A 20,982-nucleotide genomic window follows, 5' to 3' on the forward strand; every position below is an offset into this window, starting at 1 on the left:
GATCCAGCCCTCAAGGAGTTCGATGTCCAGTGGTTACATCAAGAAATATCTTCACATTCTATGTAATTATTAACATACTTAGATTATTATTCATGCTTATTTGTATACATATGCAAGATATTTCATTTTGAGTAATTACAAACATTACAATGTTGCCTATTTATTATTTATTCTGTTGTCTAAAAAGCAACCAGGTACCCTTTTTTCTTCAGCCCGAATTCAGAAGGAGAGATCACACAATAGTCAGACTGAGATTAAAAGTTCAGCTTTGTAACCTTTTTCATGACACATCTCCAAAGGCAAGAGAAACAAAAGATAAAATGAACTTGTGGGACTTCATCAAGATAAAAAGCTTCTGCACAGCCAAGGAAACAGTCAAAAAAACTAAGAGGCAGCCCACGGAATGGGAGAATATATTTGCAAATGATACTACAGATAAAAGACTGGTATCCAAGATCTACAAAGAACTTCTCAAACTCAATACGCGAGAAACACATAAACAAATCAAAAAATGGGCAGAAGATACGAACAGACACTTTTCCAATGATGACATACAAATGGCTAACAGACATATGAAAAAATGTTCAAAATCATTAGCCATCAGGGAAATTCAAATCAAAACCACACTAAGATACCACCTTACGCCAGTTAGAATGGCAAAAATTGACAAGGCAAGAAACAACAATTGCTGGAGAGGATGTGGAGAAAGGGGATCCCTCCTACATTGTTGGTAGGAATGCAAGTTGGTACAGCCACTCTGGAAAACAGTGTGGAGGTCCCTTAAAAAGTTAAAAATTGAGCTACCCTATGACCCAGCCATTGCACTACTGGGTATTTACCCCAAAGATACAGACGTAGTGAAGAGAAGGGCCATATGCACCCCAATGTTCATAGAAGCATTGTCCACAATAGCCAAATAGTGGAAAGAACCGAGATGCCCTTCAACAGATGACTGGATTAAGAAGTTGTGCTCCATATATACAATGGAATATTACTCAGCTATCAGAAAGAACGAGTTCTCAACATTTGCTGCAACATGGACAGCACTGGAGGAGATAATGCTAAGTGAAATAAGTCAAGCAGAGAAAGACAACTATCATATGATTTCTCTCATCTATGGAACATAAGAACTAGGATGATTGGTAGGGGAAGAAAGGGATAAAGAAAGGGGGTAATCAGAAGGGGGAATGAAACATGAGAGACTATGGACTATGAGAAACAAACTGAGGGCCTCAGAGGGGAGGGGGGTGGGGGAATGGGATAGGCCGGTGATGGGTAGTAAGGAGGGCACGTATTGCATGGTGCACTGGGTGTTATACGTAACTAATGAAGCATCGAGCTTTACATCGGAAACCAGGGATGTACTGCATGGTGACTAACATAATATAATAAAAAAACATTAAATAAATAAATAAATAAATAAATAAATAAATAAATAAATAAATAAGTTCAGCTTTGTTATTGATAAAAGCTAGTCTGGAAAACATGGCTTAAGTCTGCGGATAAATCGGCATGTTAATATATTGCGCCTAAATTAGAGAGATTTATTCTCTCCGTTACTAGCACAGCAGTTACAACCATGGGCCTCCCCCATCTGGGCGCACCTCCATACAATTTTCATATAAAAAAGCAGAACATGTGGGCTTTCTCTGGTCGGGCAGCTCTCTGAAAAGAGAGGTATTTATAGGATGAGCCACACATTTAGTTTCTTCTCCCAAATTCATCGAACTGATCATTAACCCTTCTTCCCCCAGAGAGGAGTAAATGGAGCCAGAGAAGGACTATGTACTCTAATGAAGCCCCCCCCCCCCCCAACCACAGGTAACCACTGAAAGGGAGAGTAAGTGATTTCTTTTAAAAGTCTTTAAGGCCAAACACTAAACCAGAGATGTCAAAGGAAGATGGCGGTTCAAATGAATGTTTGGTACCTGCCCTTCCCTGCTCTAATTCAGCCCCTCTCCTGGGCCTCAGAGCTGCGAGGGGCTGGGGGAGGCAGGCGGGGCCTGGCAGAGGCAGGCGGGGCCTGGAGGGTCTGAGCAAGGCTGCAGGCCCTCACTCTTGAGGTACCGCATGGCTGAGCAGAGCAAAGACGTTACGGGCCCTACCTGTCTAAACGTTACTGCAAAAAGTTAGTGGGCTCCCTGGCTTCCAAGAAGCTACCGGAGCGCTGCTAAAACCTCTCTGCCCCCGAAGGTGGGAGAATGCTAGCCTTGGCTGGGAGCTGGGAGCAGAGAGGCAGCCTAGGAGAGGCTCAGCAGAAAGCTAAAATCCTGCAGGTACTCCGCCAGCCCGTGAAACGGGTACCAACACTTACCTGGAGCGGAGCCCCAACAGAGAGGCAAAGGAAAATAACACAGTGCCTAAGGGTTTTCCTCCCACACCCAGAGAGAGGAAAAACAAAAGAACGTCAGAACAGTTGGCTCTTAGCACAATGGAACTGCTGGTGAAGACAGATAACAATATGAAAAAAAAGAATAAGACACTTCAGAAGAATAAGCTATGCCTCAGCAGACCTCCTGGAACTACAAGATAGCATTTCCGACTACAAAATTCAGTGGGCTAATTGAGAGAGAAGACGGTTACTCTTGAGACTCAAATTTAGTGGCCTAGGAATTCGGGGAGAAGAACTACCACAAAACACTACGCAAAAACACAGAGATGGAAAGCATCAGGAAAACAGTAAGAGACTTGGGGATGTATGGAGGATTCATACAAAGAACGGAGTGTCCAAAGCACAAAAAGAAATGAATGGAAGAGAGTCCACAGTTAAGCAAAAGCAGAGATTTCTCTCCTTGGAAATGTAGCAGAGCAGCAGAACCACTGTTGGTGCTTTTAGGACAAGGGGTGTATCTTAGGGACTTGACCTTCCGTGACTGTGGGAGCCAGTGAAGAACAACATATCATACTGTTGCTTCTGTGTCTGGTTTTGGGGCTCAACGTGGGCAGAGAGGAGAGGGTAGAAAATTGTGTGTGAGACTGGAGACAGTGAAGACCAAGTGGAATCTATACAAGCTGAAACCCCTGTGTGTACCTCCCGTGTCCCAGCTCGGTGGCGCAGGTCAGCTGCAGGGTCAGCCAGTGCCCTGAGCACGGAGCAGTGCACGCCCGGCCCAGGACGCGACTTGGCTCTCTCCCCACACCAACACCATGAAGCAGCAGATGGACGGCAGTACGTGCGAGCGGCAGTGGGGCCTGACCCGAGACCAGCCTTCTGGGTGTAATCACGCTGCTGCCTCACTTCCGCCTTCCAGATCTTGCAAACTTCTCTTGGGCCAATGAACCCACGACCATACAGGGAAGGAAAATTTGGGCCAGCGTAGCTATGCTGATACAATGTAAGGCCCCGACACTTTATATGGCTCTATGATTGAGTTCTGGCTGATGTGAAAGGAGGGAAGTGAAGTGCACAAATTCTGACATGTATCCTTCAATAGTGAGGACTTGACTCTTTTCTTCTCCACGCTGCCACACAAAATACAGATGTTACAGATGGTGTCCGAGATCAGACCCTGAGGACTACACGCAGTGCATGGCGGGATGGAAAGCTGGAAGCAGTCTGGGACAGCAGAGTCCCCACTCCAGCCCTCAATTACCAACCTGTACGCTTTCATGTCCATCTTGTTCAAACTACTATTATTCTGGGTTTCTTGTTACACACAAGTGAATCTATAATCTAATACCCTATGTCTCAATCATCTGTCAGAGTAAAATAAAAACAGTAATGGTTACGCAAGAATTCAGAAAATATATCACCTCTATACCCCGGTAAGTGAAATAATACAGTAATCAAAACTTGGTGATGGAACCATGAATAAAAAGCAGTGGCCAGCAGCGAAATGATTACAAATGTGTGTGTGTGCGTGTGCAGGTGGGGGAAGCACTAGGGCAAAGAGTCTTACGACAGGAGAGATACACTTCAAGAGAAAACCTACAACGGTCTGAAATTCAAAATACTAAGCTGTCGTATTAGCAAAATCTAGCAGTTGGGTACTTAGAGGTAAAACGTAAAAGCATTCTAAGTCTCGCTGAGATGGAGCGAAAAACTTAAATAAACCAACAGAATCTTAGTGAAGGAAAAGTGTTTGGAAACTCATCTTCCCATAACTTCCCACTGAGAAAGTGGCAGAAAAAGGAAGATAACTACCAGTGGTGGGTGGGGAATACAGTAGTTTCCAAATCAAGGTGGGGGGTGATGAGTGAACTGCTCAAATCATAAAAACATAAGGAAAGTCGGGGGGGGGACTGATACATAATATAAAGATAAAGCATGATGTAAGACAAGAATAAAATCAATCATTATAATAAATGTGAACAGCCTACATACTTCTATTAAGACAGAAACCATCACATTGAGTTAAAATCTGGCTATATGTGTTGTTTGTTTTTACAAGAAACATACTTTAAAACAAAGTGATAAAGGTAAAAAACAAAGTGACACTCCTGGCAAATCCAACAAAAAGAAAGCATGAATCGCAATATTAATATCAGATAAATTGAAATCTGGAGTTAAAAGGATAAATCAAGATGAAGGGGTCATGATGTTAAGCTAAAAGGCACATTTTTTTAAGGCAATATAAGTAAAAATCTGTATGTACTAACAATACAATAGCAACATATGCAAATTTAAAACAATTAGAAAAAATTACTTAGTAAAAATACAAGTGGAAGATTTTAATACACATCTCTTATGAATCAAATTTATCAAATAAATAAAAAATAGAGTCATAATACATTCAATACACTCAATTTGATATAGTAAAACCTTTGACTAAAGAGTATACATTATTTTGTTTGGTCATGAAACATGCACAAAAGTCATTATGTTGAGGCCACAAAGAAACCTTAACATATTTTAAATAGTAGGTTTTACCAAACACATATAAAAATATATGAATAAAATGAGCCCAACTATTAGATATTAAAAAAAATGATAAATAACCCTTAGATCAAAGGAGAAATAAACTAAAATTTCACAACACCTAAAAAGCAATAAATAAGGAAACACTTTATCCTGATAACTGTGGGAAAAAGCCAAAACTGTACTAAAGAAAAAAATACAGTTTGAAATGCCTTCACTATTAAAGACTAATAAGATGGTTTTTAAAATGTTAGCTTCTTGTTTTTCAAAAAATGATCATTATACAAATGTATTTTCACACAGATTTAATTAGTGAATTTAGGATTTACTCACAACTGCTTTTGCCTAGGATCCAGTAAGGGGTTTAAAGCTTGCAACAACTTGTTTAAATTAAACATCCCAATATTGGCCTGATTTCCTATTTTATATCTTCTTTCATCATCAGATGTGTTTGGGACAAAATCTGTTTAAAATAAAAAAATATTGGCATTTTATAGTGGAGATAATTTTAATAAATGGCCTCTCCCTTTCTAAATTTATTTTTAAACTTAAGAAATTTATATTATCAGATAGGTCTACATTTATTAAATCTTTCTGACGTTAAACATTTAACTAAAAAAATAACATGAACGCTCACTACCCATACACATGAAATTCTTTTTAAATATGAATATTTGCCCAATAGAGGAAATAATTCTAATATGTAAGGATTTTCAGGTGATCAGGGGCACCTGGGTGGCTCAGTCAGTTAAGCATCTGCCTTCGGCTCAGGTCATGATCCCAAGGTCCTGGGATTGAGTCCTGCATCAAGCTCCTTGCTCAGCAGGGAGTCTGCTTCTCCCTCTCCTCCCTCTGCTCCTCCCCCTGCTCCTGCTCGCTCTCCCTCTCTCTCCCAAATAAATAAAATCTTAAAAAAAAAAAAAAGAATTTTCAGGTGATCATAAATGCACTTCAAACTCCACCTCAAGTGGCATGTCCTCCACGAAGCCCGCTTGGATCCCTCCTTGTAAGGACTGTTACTATGACCTCCGTTTTATACTGGTGAAGTGAGAAGTTAAGTAACTTGTCCAAGGAAGGGCTCACAGCCACTACGGCTCAGATGGCAGAGGTCAAACCTGCGATCTGTCTCACACAGGTTCCCTACTACCCTCCCTGTCATCTTCTCTACTATGTAATTCCTTAAGGGCAGAGACCACGAAGGGCTCATTTTTGTATCCCAACAGCACCTGGAACATGGAGTACCACATAAAATGACCATTTTAGGAATGAACCCAATTCTTTCTACTACCCCATCACTGTAATCACTATAACAATAGTTATATAGCTTAGTGAAATTATATGTGTGTGTATACATATATACATATTTACATATAAATCACACATACCTGGATTATAGGCTTCCATAAAACCAAATGGGCCATAGTCAATTGTAATAGATAACAAACTGAAGTTATCAGTATTACAAACACCTGAAACCACAACAAAAGGATTCCAAAAACATGGTAATGAAATAATAAAGCATTTTTAAATGTATAAAATTATCCAGAATAGAACGGTAATGGAAATGCATTTGTTTTAGAAGTGAAACAAAATTAGATTACCAATTGAAAGTTTAACTGGGTGATGTTAAATAGCTTAATATATATTCAAACTACATCCTTTAACTAAATTTAGCCTTTTGTTTTATACCCCCCCACACAAAGATTTCAAATACTGCAGGAACAAAAGCCCCAAGAAATACAACTTCTTCTTACTTATCCTCAATTTCTTGCATTTGTTCTAAAAAAATATAGGTTACTTGGAATGGAAGTGAAACTAGTAAAGGAATAAGATTAATTCATTTTCCAAGGATGGGAAAAGGGGAAAATATGGATGTGCACGCCCGTTACTGTCATCAGCTGGAGGCCGCTAGCAGAGTGGGGAGGGAGTGCGGCCTCCCAGCCAAGGGGGCTGGCGGCAGGAGTGTGGGGTAGGAGGGAGCTGGGGAATGGATATGCCAGCCTGATACAGGATATTTGGCAACTCTGTCCAATATAGGGTTTCAACCTTTTTCAGAGCAACAGGGCCCTGTTTATCAAAATGTTAAATGTACAGACTCTCTGACCCAGCCATTCCACGTTAGCGGTTTGTCCTCAAAAGTCACCTTCAGGAATAGGAAGATACAGTTGCAAGGCAGTCACTGGTTCATAGTAGCAAAAACTCTGAAACACCTACCCGGCTCTCCCTACCCCAACCCACCCCAAGAGAGATACACAGAGATGCATGTGATAAACTAAGCAGATTTCAAGAAGTTTTGCAATGTGGGATTCTCTTTGGTATTTATCTAGAGACATTAGGACATACACGGTTTGTTTTTCAGTTATTCTTAGTTGAGGCAGATATTCCTTCTTATGCAACTTCACACACTAAAAGGCTTCAAACACACAAGCCAGCCCTGCTTTTGTCACAGGAGGTGTATGAATATCATCCCAAAAGAGTCCAAAAGAATTGATATGAAATGGTTAATAATGATTACCCTGGAGAATGGAATTCGCACTCACTTCTCTCTACTTTCAATTTGTTTTTTAAGATTTTTTTTATTTGAGAGAGAGAGTGAGCCAGAGAGAGAAAGAGAGAGAGACAGAGCGTGTGTGAGCACGGGTGGGAGGAGGGGCAGAGGGAGAAGCAGACCCCCCACCGATCAGGGAGCCTGACGCAGGACTCGATGTCAGGACTCTGGGATCATGACCTGAGCCCAAGGCAGACGCTTAACCAACTGAGCCACCCAAGCACTCTATACTTATAATTCTTTACCATAGCATGCAGTGCTTTTATAAATAAGATTTTAAAAACAGCTTTAGGGACACCTGTGGCTCAGTCATTAAGCATCTGCCTTCAGCTCAGGGCGTGATCCCGGCGTTCTGGGATAGAGCCCCGCATCGGGCTCCTCCGCAGGAAGCCTGCTTCTTCCTCTCCCACTCCCCCTGCTTGTGTTCCCTCTCTCGCTGGCTGTCTCTATCTCTGTCAAATAAATAAATAAAATATTTTAAAAATAAATAAATAAATAAATAAATAAAAAATAAAAACAGCTTTAAAGAGACCTAAATATGATACATGTAGCCACAAAGTTTAAAAGGTTTATAGGCCAGGGCGCCTGGGTTGTTCAGTTGGTTAAGCGTCCAACTCTTGACTTTGACTCTGGTCTTGATCTTGGGATTGTGAAATCAAGTCCAGCTTTCAGAGTCCGGCTCTCTGCTCAGTGTGGAGTCTGCTTGTCCCTCTCCCTCCCCCTGCCCCTCACTCTGCTTGTTCCCTAAAATAAATAAATAAATAAATAAATAAATAAATAAATAAAATCTTTTTTTAAAAAAGAAAGTTTTACAGGTAATCACATCCTCATTGAATGGAGGATGCTTCTTCTGTCTGGTGTATATTGTTCCACTCAAAACCATTTTAAATGCACGAAAATTGTTTCTCTGTTGCTAAAAACAAACTCATACACTAAATGTTAAGAAGCTCATCAGCAGGAATATTTTGAAGTACACAAAAAAGAAGTCTTCTGCTTCAACAAATTAACTCTACTTTCCCATCAGGAAAATGACTACTGATGTTTCATTTTCCTGATGGATGACTTACCGTGAGCAAAACCAACAGACATCCACAAGGCCATGAGTCGTGCCGTCTTTGATACCACAATAGAGAAAAAAATCCTAAAATAAAATCAAGAAATTTTTCAGATTTTCAGGAATGTATACTCTTTTATTTATTTATTTATTTTTTAAAGATTTTATTTATTTATTAGACAGAGATAGAGACAGCCAGCGAGAGAGGGAACACAAGCAGGGGGAGTGGGAGAGGAAGAAGCAGGCTCATAGCGGAGGAGCCTGACGTGGGGCTCGATCCTATAACGCCGGGATCACGCCCTGAGCCGAAGGCAGACGCTTAACCGCTGTGCCACCCAGGCGCCCCAGGAATGTATACTCTTTTAGGATATTCTGCTAAGGCACAAGGAGAACACGGAAAGAATTCAGCGTGCCAAAAGATGACTAAAGGAATGGAAATTAGCAGATGTATGAAAAAAATGGAAGAATGTGGAATGAGTCACCGAGATATAATATATAAAGGCTCGGACACAGTATAACGACCAGGCCTTCTCCATGTCCAATAAGAGCAGGAAAAGCAATAGAATTCAGCACAAGAGAGTTAAATGTAAGCAAAGTGAGTTCTTAAACTTTGAAATGAGTCACCAAGAAAAATAACGGAATTCCCTTCTCTGTGGCTGCTAAGAGAATGAAAGAGGGTTATGAAGACCAAATCATCTCCACAAGAATAGAAAATCACATTTTCCTGTTATGTGTTGTGCTTCTTTCAGAACTACGACAATAGAAATATCTGTATTTCTCATGTGTGAGAAAAGAACATGTGGGACCAAGTTATACAACACACGCACAAAACACAGCGTTGGAGTCAGGACGCTGCAGCGCCTGCTCCTTCTCTCCAGACGCCTGTCAAACCACCTTTCTCACCTATGCCTTGTGTGCGAAGTGGTTCACCTTCTCCTCCTCTCACAAAATGTTCAAAGTGCTCTCCGTTTCCTTTCCTACCTTTAGTTAAGTTCTGAGTTGTAACCGTTGATGTTGGCGGGCCAAGAGAGAAAACCTAGTACTGACCTTTCTCTTTAAAAACTTACCACATATCTGTTTGGTTCTGTGACCTTCACTGAGGGGAAATGCTCCCGTATGATGAAGTCCAATAATGTCCTGGAAAGAAGGAGAGAGCATCAGTGTCCCTCAGTATCGAATCATCTCAATCTGCCTGTGACATCCAGGAAGCCATGAGATTCAAGCTTAAAATGTTCAGAAATTAAAATAAGATTTTACACTCAAAACAGCCATAGAGAAATACTTCCTCAACACCAGTCAAAACTGGGAATGTGTTTCTAAGACAAAATTAGATTCCACCATGTTATATTACAAATGCCGATTAGTTCAGTAAACGTCCAGTGCGCACCTGCCATATGCCCCGCCAGGTGCAAGTACTGGGGGAAAGGAGGCCAAGCCCCAGACCCAGAGGACCCAAACCTCAACGAACACAGAGCCCGTCAGGGAGAAGAACACAGGAAGAAATACTGACATTACAGTGTAACACATGCAATAACAGAACACTATAAAAGATACAAAGATAACAGAGCAGGGAACGATTATTTATGTCTGCAGGGTCACATAAGGCTTCGCAAAGGGGGGGTGGCAAAAAACTGTCCAATGTTTGAACTTGAAGTATTTAAGTTGTCTGTGCATCATATTTTTTTATTCCCTATTTTAACTGACTTGTCCACTAACTATAGTGTTTAATGCACTGGATAAGAAAGAAGCCAGAAAAAAATGGGGGGTTGTAGATGTGACCTGGGAATTTCTAAAAGTCAGTCAAAACAAAAGGAATGGGTTCGAGTTTGTGTATATATATTTTTTTCTTTTTTTTTTTTTAAAGATTTTATTTATTTATTTGACAGAGATAGAGACAGCCAGCGAGAGAGGGAACACAAGCAGGGGGAGTGGGAGAGGAAGAAGCAGGCTCATAGTGGAGGAGCCTGATGAGGAGCCTGACGTGGGGCTCGATCCCATAACGCCGGGATCACGCCCTGAGCTGAAGGCAGACGCTTAACCGCTGTGCCACCCAGGCGCCCCTATTTTTTTCTAATCATTTAATAATTTAACCAGGTGAGTAAGTGCTTATATGTCAAGAACTGTTACAGGTATTTGGGAAACAAAAAAGAATATGTACGTGGTTATGTGAACCAATGGAGAGATTTTCAGGAGGCGGCGGTCACTAATATACATCAAATGTCAGAGAGATAAGTGAACTATAATGGAAGTATTACCATCAGATGGAACAATTTCAGTGACACTGTGAATCCAAGCAGAAGTGACCCAAAAAACAAATGGGAAGTTAGAAATAATGCCCAGTGAGTGTAGACAACTCTTCTCCACAAGCGAGATGACCACAAGCTCAGGGAACATTTGCTAAAGTAAGAGACTCAGAGACCACTCTGACCAGTGCGATGAGTTCTCTACTCTGCTGACTCATTTCCCTCGTGTCTTTTCTCCCGGTACCCTTATGGACCAGGTACCTGGATTTATGATGCTGATCACTGCAATACAGGATCCACCTCCCAAACGATTCTAGTTTGTCTAAGAGAATCTGTATGATTTTTTATGACTTTAAAAAAACTATTATCTTAACAAAAGGAAGATTTCCTCTTAAAGGAGGAAATATGTTTGTCTGAAGACACATCTTGCTAAGTCTGCTTGCGGAAGCTGGAATTGTGAGTAGAGACACTGTAGGCACCAAGACATCACAAAATGCTGGAAGCTGTACCGTGTGATGCATGGGGGAGAATTCGTTGCTTTCGCTCTTTTGAAGTAATCCTCTGTCCTCCCTGCAGAAAAATCTTCAGTAAGATACACTCTGTTCTTAAATGCTTTGTGTACATTTTGCCTGTTGGTTTGATTGTTTTTGTTCCAGTGAAGGGGCTGAGTTTCAAGTGGGTCAACCCAGAGCAAAGCAGGCATCTCACCTGTGTCAAAACCGGAGTCCAGGAAAGAAGAGACATAAGAGAGAAGACACACTCTGGGAATCCCAGAAATTGGAAGGAGATCTTTGGATCTCTGCAGGCTGCGGATTTGGGGGGGGTTGAATCACTTCCACCCAGGGCTCTGAACGGCACAGAGGCCCTCAGAAGAAACTGGGTTGCATATGAGATTAAAAATTCCTTGAGCAAAGGGTCTACGGGGTCTCACACTTCTTTTGGCCTCCTAGGAAACCCATACATAGCAAGCGTTAAAAAATATTTATTAATTGAAATATTTGGTTTTACTTACAAGAAAACCAAAAATATTTTAACTTCACAGCACTCACATAAGCATTTTTTAAAAGTCTTCTATCATTTAAAAACAAAAGTCATTTTCTAACCTTAGTAAATCCAGCTCACCATAATGAGCCAAAATTTCTAACGATCCAATTCTGAACCATGATTTTGCAACACGCAGCACTACTGCACCTGAAAAACACACACTTTAGCATAAATTATTTTAAACTATGTAAATATAGCATAATATGCTTTTCTGAAAATTCAAATTATTTTAGTAAAAAATAACACAGGAACCAAATTTATCAGAAAAGCAACAAATTTATACCCCAGAAAGGATCAAGGATTTTTCTCTATTTCTTTAAGCCTTGAATCAGTTAGAATGTCAGAAACCACAACACTTGCAGAAATACTAAGGTCCCAACCTCACTAAAGGCTGCTCAGTTCAACTGTTAGGCTCCCAACATGGGATTCCCACTGTCTCCTCTGTTGGGACCTTTTCCCTGTACTTCATCTTGAGATAGGGAATCAGTGGATGATTTCCATGGCATAGTCCCTGCAAGTGCCTTCTCTTGGTGTAACTCATTGAAAATCAACTTCAGTAAATAAATGTTTGCATATGTTATATGCATGCATGGAAGAAATAAAGTGAATCTATGCATTTTTGTGTTAGTGTTTGCAGCCTTCTATTGCCACCTCCTGTTTTGACTACAGACATTAGTAATACAATTAGTAAAGAGAATTCATGTTCTTTTTCTGAATAGGAACGCTGTACTTCCGTGTGTTTGGATGTCAAGGTGAAGTCAATCCCAGGCAGCAAAGCCTCCTGCCTCGGTGCGTTGCCCTTCCAGACGGTCCCACTCACTGCTACCCCCGGGCCTTTGTGCTAGTCCCCGCCCCACGTGCGGGCGCGCTCCTTCTTCTCCCCCGACCGAAATCCTTCCTAATTTCAAAGATAAATAACCCTTAACTCCGTTAAGCATGAATACTTTAGGGGGTTTGTTTTTTATGAGAATCTTGTCAAAACATACTAGGCACTAAGTATCAAGAACATAACTCGTGCACTCGTGAATCACCGTGAACAGCAGTGAGCACGACGCTGCCCCGTCCTACAGTGATGTCCGGAGGACCCAACAGGGCAGGTAGGGTATCGGCAGCCCTCAACAGCTCTGCTTTCTAAACCGTTGAATAAGTTTATTATTAGCACGTGACTCTTGATCTCGGGGCAGCGAGCGCAAGCCCCACGTTGGTGTAGAGCTTACATACATACATACATATATACATATAAAATAAAATACATTTATTATTGATTTTCAGGGCTCTTCCCGCCCCAGAGATTCAAGGTCAAGTTTCTCTCGCTGTTTCTCTTTGCCGCCCTACAGCACACTCCTCACCCCTTCCTAATCTTTTTTTTTTTTTTTGGCTTACTAAAGGCTGAGGAAAAAGTTAACTGAACCGATTGGAAGGGAGCATGAAGTAGGAGCAATCAGGCTCTGAGGAAAGGTCTGAGGGGCTCTCCTCAGAAGAAAGTGTATGAGCTTTCGTGTCCATTTTGCTGGCTGTGCATAAGCATTTGTGTTCACTTCCCAGCTGTCTACTGTTTGAAACCGAAGGGCTAGTGACGTAAGGATGTGGGGCAGGATACCCTGCGGTAATATTCTAATGCTGCAATTACATCTTGAAGAATCCCGGGTCATTTTTTAAGAAGACCGCAAAGAGGTCCAGGATCTGTTCTTCTTTAAGAACTTAGCCTAATTTTATGTCCGTATTCTAAAAATTATCATTACCTCGTTCTTTCACAATGTTTCCATTGTAGAGCTGACCTCTCCATACTTCATCATCACTGACAACCAGACTGAAACGTAAGAGAACCCAACAATTAAAGTTACATATTAGCTGCTAGCAAGCTACCAAGAAGTGCCTAAAACCATAAGAAACGATAAGAAATCACGCTACCAGAGATTTATCGGCTCAGTTTACTGACACGTGCCTGCAGATAACATGATGTAGTCTTGAAAGTTAGCTTCAAGGAAAAAGGACTTACCTTGCAGCTCTGCTGGTTGGAATTCCAAGAGAGTGCATGGCCTCGCTGCATAAAAATTCTCTCACTGAGGAACGAAGAACAGCTCTGCCATCACCATTTCTAGGGCAAATAAGAGAAAAAAGATTTTCAGTTGTAATGAAGACAACATCAATTTTTATTTAGATGACTAAAAAAATATCAAACTGTACCAGGAGTATGGGGTCTTTCCCGAGCCTTTTAATTGGAGCTCCCACTTTTCACCCTGCCTTCAACAACAATGAAGAAATCTTAGTATTCAAAGATCCGTACTAATATTTAGCAGAAAAGCTATTATATCAGAAAACATGTGGTACCTGTTTGTGTAAATTCCAATAAGGTGGGCTCTTCCATCCCCAAGCTGACCTGCCCATATCCCAAACTAAAGGAGAAAAAGAAAATTATTCATGCTTATTACCCTTTTTTAAAGCTTTCATAGTAATATTATAGCCAAAGTTATTTTGTCAAAATTGAGAATGGGGTATTACATTTTTAGAATTATAATAATCAACAACTAGAACAAAGGTGAAAAAAATTCAGTCAATAAAACATAAGTGAAATTCCTTTTCAAAATATAAATTTGAGACATATAATTAACTTCATCATCTTACAGCTGAGCTCAAGTTTGTTAGGTGTAGAATATTTAGAACTGACCTATTGATCTATTTAATTCCAGAATATGAACTCGGAACAATTTATTCATAGAAAGTTTGCCTATAGTATATGTATGCAATGTAAAATCAAGAAAATACTTATAACTGGAAAATTGCTTTTGAACTTACAGTTAGCTGTTCCCAACATTTTCTGTTTGCGGTTGCCCAACTCCCAGGTATGCCATTTACCAGCTACGGGAATTTGAGTTACTTAATCCCACTGAGACTGACCTTTCATTTCTGTAAAATGGGATGACCCTTGCCAGGTTGTCATAAGAATGAATGCCAACGGATGCCCTGTACTATGTCCGACATATGCAAGTGCTCAGAAGATGGTAATAATTATCATTACCAACACTGAATTGCTGGCTTAGACACTGTTCCATTTCCCACATGCATGTTACTTCCACCAGAAAGATGTCTCTGACTTCCTGGGACTAGGAGGGTTCTGGGAGTTCCCATAACTCCTATACCTACCCCTATCGTGACCGTGATGTTATTAGATTTCTTTATCCCCTCCCCTAGAGTATTAGCAATCAGAGCAAAGGGGGAAGGTCTCATTCACCATCATAGCTCCTGGCAATAAAAGGAGTTCTATAAACAGGTGTGGAATATTTAAACTGTTGATAGTTCTGATAGAAAAACATGAACTTGAGAAAAATCTACCCAGTATTTTACTTTTTCATCTTAACCAGGCACAGATCACCATTAATTTTAGCTACCTAATACCTCGAAGAGCACAAATCTGAGAGGTGCTCTCAGCATACTCTGGCAATTTCTAAAGTCGACAATACATTAGGTATATCCCACACCATGAAAAAGAAGTAGAAAGAATGGTGAATCCAGAGCTAGGAGTGAAGTCAGGGGAAACAAGAAGGTAGTTCTCTATTAATAAAAGAGAAATGATTTACTGTTCAAAATGGCAAACCCATCCTTAGAAATAAATCTTTATAATTTCAAGAGATGAACCAAGAGATGAAACATGAAATTGATTTTTAAAATCTAATTTACTATACTATCAAAAAAAAAAAAAAAAACCACCCTACAAAAAAATACACCTTAACAAAACTCTGCAGGGCTTAAGGTCTGCGTTTGTACTCTAACAGTACATGCGAGGACCAGCACAAAATGCTATCTGATAAATTTAACCTATATGGGGAATGGCTTTTTGAACTATGGAATCCCTATATTTGGGAGCTAGAAAAAACCGTAAGGATCATCTTGTCCAGAAGTTTCGAAATGGAGAAACATAGTTTGGCAAAATGTTAATAATTATTACTTAAGAACAAATCACAACAATACCCTACAGTCAAGTATGTTTGGAAAATGGGGTGTTAAGTAAAATTAAGCGGATTTCTTTGCCACATCCCTTCTCGCAGTTCCTGGAATGGACCTGGTCAACCCTTGCACGTTACGGATCACGACACGGAGGTTCAAGTTTGTCATAGATGACCCCTGAAGTCTTTTGCAGTTCTAATGGTCTATGTCACTTTGCTTCTCAGCTTATGTTAGCTTAGCTTCCATGATACTTTTGCTTCTTAGGACATTGAAGAAGGAAAGCAACAAAGATCTAAAAGGAATTAAATGCCCCCAACAAACCAGAGCCTGATATTATCATTATTATAATAGCTATCATGGAAGCACTTTTCACTTTTCATATTTCTTAACTTAATCCTTACTCCAACCCTATTATACTTTGCTACTTGTCCTAAAATATATTCCAAAGTAAACCAGCCCCCAGACAACCAGACTGTTCATCTTATCTAGTTCATAGGAAAGTCACAGCAAGTTCAACAATTGATCCTGTGTTCCTTCACTTTCTCCTATTTTTTTTTTAACTTAGTCAGATACCACAACCTGAACTTGCTTCAATATCTTAACTTCATTTCTAGAAGGCTCTTTCTTAATTGCTTCAGCATATATAATACCCCCAGTTAATCCTGATTAAATTCTAGCAGTTTCTAGCAGTTCTAAAACTTTGTTCTGCAGCTATCCTGGCAAAACTATTATCTCTTTATCCTTCTGAGGTTTTTATATTGACTTTTTGTGCTACTTGACTTTGCCTACATTTCTTGTCTGAAATGTCCCTGAATGAGCTCTCTAGCAATAAATCACAGAAATTTTGTATTAGTGCTACCCCAGTTTTCTCGATTCCATCAAAGAAAGTTGGGCATTAGCTTTCTCACAGCAAGAAATCACATCAGCCAATTAAAATATCTTATCATGACACATTTTTCTAGAAACATCTTGTCGAAGTCTCCACACACTAATATTAGAGGAATTAATGTAAAAAAAAAAAAACCCTTCATTAATGAGATGTAAATTATATTTATATTAGGGAAGTCACGCTGATGCTGCTCATACCTGGTACCCACCATATCTGTGAGCCAATGGAATGGACCCAGATACTATCTTTTCACCACTCACAAGCTGGATAAAATCATCTGTTTCTGAGACAGATAAGTCAAGGTCCAAAATATCTTCTAGAACTTCCTGAAGCAGGAAAAAACAAAAAAACAAACCAAGAAGACCTTACAGACTTAAGCAATCCTTTAATAATTTTTGAGAAAAGAGATATGATGGAAGAAAATTAGAAAAATGAACCTCTTCCAAAAGTACATTAATATTTTCTCATGAGGGATGTATCATACTCTATATGCTTATATATGCTTTTTGGAAAAATCAGTTCTATTAGATAGTTTTAAAATTTTTATGTAATTCTTGTGATGCATAGTAAAATACCATTTTTTCTTAGCACACATTCTTTAAAGGAACTAGGAGAAAGTAAATGTCCTACTTCTATCCCAAATCCAATCATATCACGAAAGAGCAATTTATAATTTGTTATTAGAGCCCATTTCTAAGAATTGAACTCATTTGTCCCCTTTTTTCAAAAAAAGTATATTTTCTTTGTAAGATAACTTTAAGATGAAACGGAGTACTAGGGTCCAGGAATTTGTATCAAAAAGTGATTTCTAAGAATGACATTCTCCAAGTGTCTGAACTCTAAACACAAAGATAATCATTTATCAATAGGCTAACAATTCAACTATAAAAGGTATGAATATCTTTTTTAGACAAAAGTTACAATGAATTAAGTATTTTTGTTGTGAAAAAATAAAGCCTAACCTTTGAAACTGCTGCAAGACGTACTCTTGATTTGAAGGGAGTAGGGAAGGCAATTGAAAAAATACAGTTTTTCACTTTACGAACATAATTTTCTTGAACAGGATCAACTGGCAACACGGCTGAATTAAAACAGCAACAACAACAACAACTCTTCTTAATGTTCTCATTTGTCCCACAGACAGCATTAACATTCCTAGAAAATCAATTTACACCACTGTTTTCTTCCTACGTAGTTATTTAAAGCCTATTTTGTCATTTTCAACCATATCTATCCAATATTCATATAATACAGTAAATGGAACCACCCAAGAAGATGGGAGATGGGAAAAGTTTAAAACAAGACACATACCCTGTCTTCGAGGATTTGCACTCGTGGGAGACCAACGGATGCACAATATGATTATAAATAAGAATGTATAAATGAAGTGGAGGCGAGCTACATTACAGTTTTAGAATTACAGTACTAGCCAATTCGGTGGACTCCAACCAAAAAATATCAGGCAGTTAATCACATTCTTTCTGCCCTTCAGAAAATCATAATTACTGAAGGAAACAGATACACGTAAAAAAAAAACTCTAATACCAGGCAACCGATGTTTTACTAAATGTACAAAACATGTGCTAAAGCACACGGACCTTATTTTAAAGCTGTACAAAAAAAGAGTTTTGAACATGCTTTAGATACTCAGAACGTATTTTAAGTACAATCTTAAAAATCTTAATCTGTTTTCCTAATCCAAACCAATTAAAACAAACAAACAAACAAACAAACAGAAGAGGGTAGGTGTGTTACTAAAATCACAAAACAAGGGGACACAAAAACTTGTTTCTGGATAGAGAATATATTGTGAAGACGTTAGTGTAACCAAATTATTTAATAAACATAGGGAAACCCAACCAACAACCTAGTAGGATTTTTTTAAGAAACAGATCATTTTAGGGGGGCTTGAGTGGCTCAGTCGGTTAAGCGTCTGCCTTGGGCTCAGAGCATGATCCCAGGGTCCTGGGGTCTGGCTCCCTACTCAGTGGGGAGCCTGCTTCTCCCTCTCCCTCTACTGCTCCCCCTGCTTGCCTGCTCTCTCTCTCTCTCTCTCAAATAAATAAAATCTTAAAAAAAACAACTGATCATCTTAAAGTATAAATCTTGAAATATAAAAACTAATTCTTTAGAAATGAGAATTTTCTTATCATAAATTATAAGAACACAACCATTAGAAATAGTTATCCCAAAAACAGATGCAAAGAACAAAGGGACTCAATAAAAAGAACAGAAACAGCCAAAGTAATGTTAAGAATTCTCTATATAATGAAAATGATATTTTGAATCAGTAGAGAAAGGTGACATCAAGACAATTTATCCAACTGTTCAGATTAACTTCTATTTATCCCACCCAAGCCTAGGTGAACCAAACGTAAGTTATAACAGAAATAAAAGTAATCTTCTATCTTTCCCAGATGAGTATAAAAACAGGCAAATGTGGACCAGATTTAAATTTTTTTTTTTTTTTTTAAAGATTTTATTTATTTATTTGACAGAGAGAGACAGCCAGCGAGAGAGGGAACACAGCAGGGGGAGTGGGAGAGGAAGAAGCAGGCTCATAGCAGAGGAGCCTGATGTGGGACTCGATCCCGGTACTCCAGGATCACGCCCTGAGCCGAAGGCAGACGCTTTAACGACTGCGCTACCCAGGCGCTAGATTTAACCTTCATATTTTCCCCTAAATACATGGTATAAAAGGCATATCATGGGAAACAAATGGGTTGTCAGCCAAAAAGAGCTGATTGAGCATTCACCACAGAAACCTGTCAATATGATTAAAAGTAGAAGATCCAACAGTGTATTTTCTTGTCTTTTTAGGGGAGCCATAATGTAGAAACAGACCAAATTACAGTTTATGCATTTATTATGATGCCCTAACATTTTACCAGAGCACAGACAGTATATACTGTTCATTAATACTCACGGTTTTGGACTGACTGATTCACATTTTGGCAAGGCAGTTGACCAGCCAATACATTTAATCATTGGCTATGGAACAAAAGAGTCAACTGCTTCAGAGGTCCCCAGCCCTCACCCTCGTTACACTGTAACCAAAGAATCAGTCATAGACCACAAACCCAACCCAAGACAAAATTCCAAATATATATTGTCTTTATCTTAACATCTCAGAGAAATCAGTAATTCCAAAATTAAATTCTTTAGCGTTCAGTTTTGCCTAAGAATATGAAATCCACAAAAACCGTTAATCTTTCAATGCAATGATGTCTGAACCTCTTCTCTCAAAAAATGTTCTTACCACAGTTACCTTGATAATTCGTTGATCATTTAGCTAATAACATCAGGATGAGCTGTTTTCAGGCAGTACTATGAATCAAAGACATGATATATATATATATATATATATATATATATATATATATATATATATATATATATATATATATATGGTATTATGTATATAATCTCTCCTTGGCTATAAAACCTGGTCCCACCATAGATCATGTTTTGAACAGTATCATCACTATGGAAAGAAAATGTCTTATTAAAGTATAATCAATTCTCCAACATCGAAATAACAACTTTGAAAATACTTTCAATTACACACTTACTCCATGTTTATCAGTCAATACTGGTCGTTCCATTCATATAAGTACAGTCGAAAAGACCCATGTTGCTCCTAGCCTGTGCCGAAGAGGAGTCTTTTCTTTGGCTGTTACTTGCACAGCTCAATGGTTTTAACTTCCTAGACACAGGCTTGGCCTCCTTGGGTTAAAAGAACTACTTTGTATTCTGCATGTCCTATTGGTAGGTTATAGCTCATCCAAAGTTTAGCTATAGTCATGTTGGAAACATTCACAAATTTCATATGCTTTCCCTACTTAGCCTTGCCACGCTACATCTTTTTAAGAGCTAGGTGTTTTGTTTTAATCAGGGAAAATGATCTCTCAATGAAAATGGCCTGGTAGACAGTGTTGTATCTGCCAACTGTGAGCTTGGCAAGACATGTAAATCCTCATATCCATTTCCCTATCTGTGAAAAACGGCACATACTATCTAAGTTGTAGGATTATTGTAAATACAAGTGTTTATTGCTACACTTTACCATGGAGAAGTTTACCTGTGGAGGGAGTATTTCTTAATATACAAACCTGTAGCAAGCCACAGATGTGTACTAACAACCTTTATTTGTAAGGCTCAGGGCATTTTTTTTTTTTTTACATCATATTCTTCAAGACTGTAAAAAAATCATAAAATTGGCTTATTTTCATAAACTTTGTGTTATGGTTTTATTCAGTAAAAGACACTTTGAAGATAAACATAAAAATAATGTGCTCGGGGCGCCTGGGTGGCACAGCAGTTAAGCGTCTGCCTTTGGCTCAGGGCGTGATCCCGGCGTTACGGGATGGAGCCCCACATCAGGCTCCTCCGCTATGAGCC

At 39.2% G+C, this 20,982-nt stretch overlaps 1 protein-coding gene across 1 annotated transcript in view; it reads right to left on the reverse strand.

The window, feature by feature from the left end:
- Window positions 1-20,982, reverse strand: part of LOC123778140 (uncharacterized) — a 35,182-nt gene that overhangs the window by 13,116 nt on the left and 1,084 nt on the right. The window contains 11 exon segments of the mRNA XM_087857617.1: window positions 5,192-5,321; window positions 6,244-6,327; window positions 8,474-8,547; window positions 9,508-9,597; window positions 11,807-11,894; window positions 13,490-13,557; window positions 13,747-13,845; window positions 13,935-13,991; window positions 14,079-14,143; window positions 16,779-16,907; window positions 17,544-17,662. Coding sequence (XP_087713743.1) covers window positions 5,192-5,321; window positions 6,244-6,327; window positions 8,474-8,547; window positions 9,508-9,597; window positions 11,807-11,894; window positions 13,490-13,557; window positions 13,747-13,845; window positions 13,935-13,991; window positions 14,079-14,143; window positions 16,779-16,907; window positions 17,544-17,662 — 1,003 coding nt within the window.

Source organism: Ursus americanus, chromosome 31, assembly GCF_024610735.1.
Source record: "Ursus americanus isolate L20-20 chromosome 31, mUrsAme1.1.p, whole genome shotgun sequence".
NCBI lineage: Eukaryota > Metazoa > Chordata > Mammalia > Carnivora > Ursidae > Ursus > Ursus americanus.